We start from the raw sequence: 6,213 nt of genomic DNA on the forward strand, positions 1-6,213 counted from the left end.
AGGTAACTAACAGGTAACACACAGGTAACCAACAGGTAACACTCAGGTAACCAATAGGCAATAACAGGTAGCACACAGGTAACACAGCAGGTAACAACAGGTAATGAATAGGCAACACACAGGTAACATACTGGTGACATACAGGTAGCGAACAGGTAGCGAACAGGTAACGAACAATTAGAACAAAGTGATGTTTAGTGTTTGTGCAGGATTTGTCAGGAGAAATTAATTCTCATTGAAGATGGTTTAAATCAGACATAAAAGCAGCATCTCATGGAGGATGAATATAAATTAAATTGAACCCAGAACTCCTCACTGGCTGAACATCTGCTGGTCTACAGAGTTTCCAGGAGTTCCCTAAACGCCTCACGGTCATCAGTAGATGCTGAGAGAGCCAATATTAGTGTGAACAGAGTTACAGACGGAGTTCCCTCCCTGAGCCTGGTTCTGTCCGAGGTTTTTTTTCCCCTGTGGGGGTTTTCGGTTCCTTCCCACCAGCAGACTGCTGAAGCTTATAGAGAATCCAGATGTTCTGGATTGTTGGGTGTTTCTGTCTCTGTGAAGCGCTATGAGATGACTGTTGTTGTAAATATGCGCTATACAAATAAAACTGAATTGAATTGAATTGAATTCTAACGCTACATTTACCCGAACCCGGGTCAGGGCTTGAGCCAAATCTTCCTTTTCAGAGTTTCTCTGCTGTCGTGCTGTTTTAAATAAAGTTAATAAAGTTTATCCAAGAACCTTAAATTAGGGTAATGATGTTCTGTCAGACCCATGACCGTTCTGTGTTTGTGTCGACGGTAGAACCAGCTGCAGCCTGATCCGATGTTTACTTCAGTCTGAGGGTAACAAGCGCTATGTTCTTCTGTTGTTCAGGTTCTGTTTGAAGCTAAAAACGCTGCTCACTGTGCCAAGTTTGGAGAAGAGATTCCTGCGTGGAGCTGAAGGCTCACGGCGGTGTCTGCCTCCTTCACTGTGATTGGACGGTTCAGCGCGTTGCCGTGGATACCAGCGTCAGTGGTGCTTTGTGGGAAATACTGGTACAGCATCCCACAGCTGCCAAAAAACTCACTCTGAAAAAAGCAAAAGTCATGTTTTAAATTTTGACCTGCAGCTCGGCGGCCATCTTCATCCTCATCCTCATCTTCACCAGCAGCAGCAGAAGAACAAAAAACAAACTGAATGAGACTCAAAACTCCACATTTCTATGAAGAAAACAAAAAGAGAGAAATTTTAGAGAAGTTCAAACATTTTCACTTGTTTTTATGAATCAATACTTTAAAAACTCACAGACTGGAAGAAAATCGTTCCAGTAATGAAACCAGTCGATCAGCAGGAAGCTCTGGATGGGTTTGGATCAGTCGATTTGTTTGGTTCTGAATTGTTAAAATTGGCTTGTGAAAGAGCTGTTTTGTGCCTGCTGAATCGACTGATTGATTGGTGTTCGGTATTGATCAGAGGAGCTCTGTGCAATAAGGTTCAGACTGTTTGTACTGTTTGTTCGTCTCGTTGCCATTAAACTGGGATCAATCAGACAGGATCAATACTTGTGTGTTCGGTTTCTACACTTAGACATAGAAATTGTTGTCCTTTATTGATGATTATTTAAAGAATATTTTGGCCACTGATGAAGCCCATGATGTGTGACTGAGATTTCCTCAAGCTCCAAGTAAGTGAACCTTTTCAAGTGTTTTTATCTGCTGTGACACACGACACGGCCAAAAGTTTGTGGACATGCCTGCCACTTGTTTATATAGGAACTGTCGACATGCTGTCCACACACTTCTGACTGTTCAGCAGTTTGGTGTTTGACTGTGTCTCCATCTGCTTCATCAGACAGTTTTTCATGAAGGGCATTCTGGGTAATGTAGTAAATGGCAATATGCAGCGCTGGATAAAGCACTGTGAGGTACAAATTCTGCAGTACAAGCAAAAGTCCTGCCTGAGCTGAGTAATCATGAAGTACTGACTGTTCAATGTGTAACATCTGATATTTGATGAATGTGACGTATCGCGTGTGTAAACTGAAAGCAGCAGAATAAAGTAATGTGAAGAACTGCAGCTCAGGTACATGGAGTGAAAGGAGCCAGATGCTGCTGTGAGTCTTTATTGATCAGCTGACTGGTCAGCTTCATGCTGTCATCGATCATGTGACCCGCTGAAGTCCAACGTGGACACCAATCGAAACATAATTCTGTAGTTGTGTAAACACACATAGTCACGTAGATTCACCTTTAGGTACAGAGTCTCACCTGTACTCAGGTCACAGTGCTGGTTGTAGTACTATTGGTAGTACTGGTAGTACTGCTGCAGTACCGGAGCTGCTCCTGCAGTTCCTCTGATCTCCTGCAGGAGGCGCTGCCGAAACTTTCCGGTTTGCTCCAAACGAGCTGCAGGTTTAAACAGATTCTGAGATTCATCGTGTTTCTCCGTCAGATCGTCGCTGCTTCGGTTACTGATCATCAGATTATTGATCAGAACAGCGGCGGAGACCTCCATCCTCCTCCTCCTTCAGCCTCCTCCTTCAGCCTCCTCCTCCATCCTCCTCCTCCTCCTCCATCATCCTCCTCCTCCTCCTCCTCCTCCTTCATCATCATCATCCTCCTCCATCCTCCTCCTCCTCCTTCATCATCCTCCTCCTCCATCCTCCTCCTCCTCCTGCAGACCGTTAGCGGACAGACGGACGGGCTCCTCCGGTTGCAGGTCGGTTGTTTTCCTGTTGTGTTTCGGTTGTTTTTTGTTGTTGTTGTTTGTTTGTGTTACCGGATGAACGCGGCTGCAGATTTTATTTTTTCCTTGTTTTTGTAAACCTCGGAGCTCACGGTGTGACGTCGATCTGTCGGTGCTCTGTGATGTTTATCAGCCGCTGATTGGCTGTCGGTCCGTCTGACGCTGCCTCGTTAGTGTCATGAAACACCTGGAGAACATCTGGAGCGTCACGTTTCATCCGTCTGCGTTGTTTGCTGTCAGTTGTTGTCCTGAACTGTATGTTTGCTGGTGTTTGTCGCTGACTGTGTTTCTTGAGAACGTTGGCAAATGTTTTTGTTTTCTGTCTGTTTGTTGTTGTTATTGTTGTTCGTGTTTGTAGATGCAGGTAAAGACACAGATCAGAAAGTGTGAGTTCAGTGTCACAGTGTTCAGTGATGTTAGGGTTAGCAGCTAACCGTTAGCTGCTCTTAATCATGACTATTGATCAACCTGCTGATCATGTTCTCATTTTTTTGACTGATCGTTTGATCTGTAAGACAAAGATAATAAAATGGTGGGAAATGTTGGGTTTGGTCAGCACCGTGGCCTCACAGCTAGAAGGTCGCCCGGTGAGGACACCCGGGATCTTACTGCGTGGAGTCTCCATGTTCTCCCCGTGCAGCGTGGGTTCTCTCCGGGTTCTCCGGCTTCCTCCCACAGTCCAGAAACATGCTGAGGTTAATTGGTGATTGTAAATTGTCCGTAGGTGTGAATGTGAGTGTGCTTGGTTGTCTGTCTCTAAGTGTAGCCCTGTGATAGACTGGTTACCTGTCCAGGTGAACCTGCCTTCACCCTGAGTCAGCTGGGATAGGCTCCGCCCCCCATGACCCTGGTGAGGATTTAGTGGTTTATAGATGATGGATGGATGTTGAGTTAAACAGTTTGAAATGACACAAGCAGCTTTGCAGTTTATCCATTTCCTGGTTCTCTCTCTCAGTGATGTCGGTGTCGCCCGGCCTCGCCGACCTCTCCCGGCTTTACCAGACCGAGTTTGTTCGCAGTGCTCGAGCTGTTGGCGTGCTCTGGGCCGTCTGCACACTCTGTTTTGCCATCATCCAGGTGGTCATCCTGGTGCAGCCGTCCTGGATTGGCACTTCAGACGTCCAGCCTCCGCTGCCCAGCGGCACCCTGGGACTGTTCGAGGTGAGAAACTCCGCCCATGACCTGTGCCTGTCCAATCACAGCTGCCCTCCAGCAGCAGGTTTTTAAACAGTAGTTAGTTAAACCTCGAGCACCTCATTTGAAATCATTGACATGTCTCTGTATACCTGTATGTCCCTGTGTGTTGTCAGGTGTGTTTGGAGTCTGACTGGCCGGTCCCGGACTGCCGTGGTGGTCTGTCCAGTCTGACTCCGCTGCCGTCGTTCCAGTCGGTTGCAGTGTTGGTGGGCGTGTCTCTGTGGGCGGTGTGGACCAGCGTCCTCTGTCTCTGTCTCTTCAGGTTCTGCAGCGCCGCAACTGTGTATAAGATCTGTGCCTGGCTGCAGCTGACTGCAGGTCAGTACCGGTTTTAGAGACACACCTGGGGTCCGTTTCACAAAGTAGGTTTTGTGAAAATTCTGAGTCTGTTACACCTAAAATGAGGGAAACTGAGTTTTCTGTTTCACAAAGGCAGGTAACTCCATCCAGAGACAGAGGGCTAACTCCAGCCTGTTTCACAGAGAGATCTTACTGAAGACCGGGTCAGTTTCCGTAGCAACAGACTCTATGAACCTGACCTGGGGCCTCATGTACAAAGCGTGCGTACGCACTTTTCCACGCTCACGTTCAAATGTATTAACAGTGAAATGATCGTGGAAATGTGCGGTCCTCCACGCCAACTTCTTGACTGGCGTACGCACCTTTCTACTGCTTTGAGCCGTTGGCGCAATTTGTAGCGACGGCCGGTTCTGCTGATGTAATCGGAGCGACCGACTGCACACACATTGTTATAGAGGCACCATCACTAGATGCATGTGTTTATGTAAACAGGAAGCTCTTTTATTAAATCAGTGTACAGTGCAGGACGGGGGCTTCTTGGTGAGTAAGTCATTTAATTGTCCTAATATTAATGCCCCCGACATGCTTTGTGGCGGACCGGAGGTTCAGCTGACCCCGGGGAGGCTGGAGGAATCCGGCAGGTCTGTGATACGAGGCTGGGACCGGGTCTCAGTCTCCTCCTGCCTCATGTTGGAAAATAACAAACTGAGTAATCTGACATGAGACAAAGTTTTGATTTCCTCTTTGACATCCTGGCATGATTACACATGAACCTGTATGTTGTTTGGCTGCGAGCAGATGATTGTATGAGCCGTGTAGTGAATAAATGTGTGAGTTACACCATATATATATAACTATATATGTATATATATAGTGACCTCGGGGGGATCTGAGTGACCTACGTGTGCTCCCATCACCCCTGTGACAGCAGCATCACCCACAATCTGCTCTAACGGGGTGAGTTCATTCTGGTTTCTGTTATCTGATCCTCAGAGAGGGAATCCCACCTGTCGGCCCTGTTTATACTAATTTGCATATTTAAATTGGGGGCGTGAAGGGGGAGGAGTCTGGTTCTCTAACATGTCAGTTCCACGCTGAGTGAGATGTACAAAGGAAATGTGCTGGATTCAGGCGTACGCTCACTGTGGTTCATCTGGATTTGTTTGTGCGTACGCAGTTTTCTGGATTGAAGCGTACGCCAGGTTTCAGGATGAAATCCACACAAGTCTTTGTACATGAGGCCCCTGGTCAGTTACCGTAGCAACAAGCTCCATGAACTTAACCTGGTTGGGACCTGGTTTGTCTGGATGAACCTCAAGTTTCTCTCTGGCTCCGCCCTCTTTCAGCCACACATGTGATTTCCTCATTCAGTCAGTCAGTCAGTCAGCAGGTGAGTTGTGGTGTAGCCTGGTTCTACCGTCTGTCAAGAACCATTACATCAGAGTCAGTGGGCAGTACCAGAGTCCATCTGAGTCAGTGGGCAGTACCAGAGTCCATCAGACACAGTAGGAGGAGACTTCTTCACTAACGTGTCCTTCTGATAACGACCCCGTGGATGAAAGTGCAGCATTCATTAAATATTGGTCTGGAGATGGTTATCAGACCGCCATAGAGGCTCTAGCATTTCCAGACGGTTCTCTGTTTGAGCAGAACCGTTTCACGTCCCAGTCCATCATCTGCATAGAACCTGATCCGTCCTGACAGGTGCAGCATCACCAGCTGTAGTCCAGCTCCCACATCCAGCACATACTGTGTGTTGCGCTGCGTTTCTTTGTCCAGTGTGGGAGATGCAGAGCACCTGAGTAACACACCTGTATGCAGGTGTTCAGAGCAGCGGCCTCGCCCTGAACCGGCTTTGACCATCTCTGTGGTTCTCCTGGACATGAAGCTGTCAGAGCATCCAGGAGGAGCTCCACAGGCCTGCAGGTGGACGATGAGGAGATCTGTTAGATTCATTAGATCATGTTCTGCAGCCTCAGACCT

The 6,213-nt window shown here is 47.5% G+C and overlaps 2 protein-coding genes across 2 annotated transcripts in view; both read left to right on the forward strand.

The window, feature by feature from the left end:
- hdac6 (histone deacetylase 6) overlaps positions 1-1,547 on the forward strand; it is a 35,757-nt gene extending 34,210 nt beyond the window's left edge. Inside the window, exon 26 of the mRNA XM_008295248.1 lies at positions 880-1,547. Within this exon, the coding sequence (XP_008293470.1) occupies positions 880-948 (69 nt within the window). The 3' untranslated portion in view covers positions 949-1,547. The remainder of the gene's footprint in view (positions 1-879) is intronic.
- A 1,082-nt stretch (positions 1,548-2,629) lies between these two features.
- Positions 2,630-6,213, forward strand: part of lhfpl4b (LHFPL tetraspan subfamily member 4b) — a 9,054-nt gene continuing 5,470 nt past the window's right edge. The window contains exons 1-3 of the mRNA XM_008295235.1: positions 2,630-2,706; positions 3,689-3,894; positions 4,044-4,248. Coding sequence (XP_008293457.1) covers positions 3,691-3,894; positions 4,044-4,248 — 409 coding nt within the window. The 5' untranslated portion in view covers positions 2,630-2,706; positions 3,689-3,690. The remainder of the gene's footprint in view (positions 2,707-3,688; positions 3,895-4,043; positions 4,249-6,213) is intronic.

Source organism: Stegastes partitus, unplaced genomic scaffold (assembly GCF_000690725.1).
Source record: "Stegastes partitus isolate 25-593 unplaced genomic scaffold, Stegastes_partitus-1.0.2 Scaffold1033, whole genome shotgun sequence".
NCBI lineage: Eukaryota > Metazoa > Chordata > Actinopteri > Pomacentridae > Stegastes > Stegastes partitus.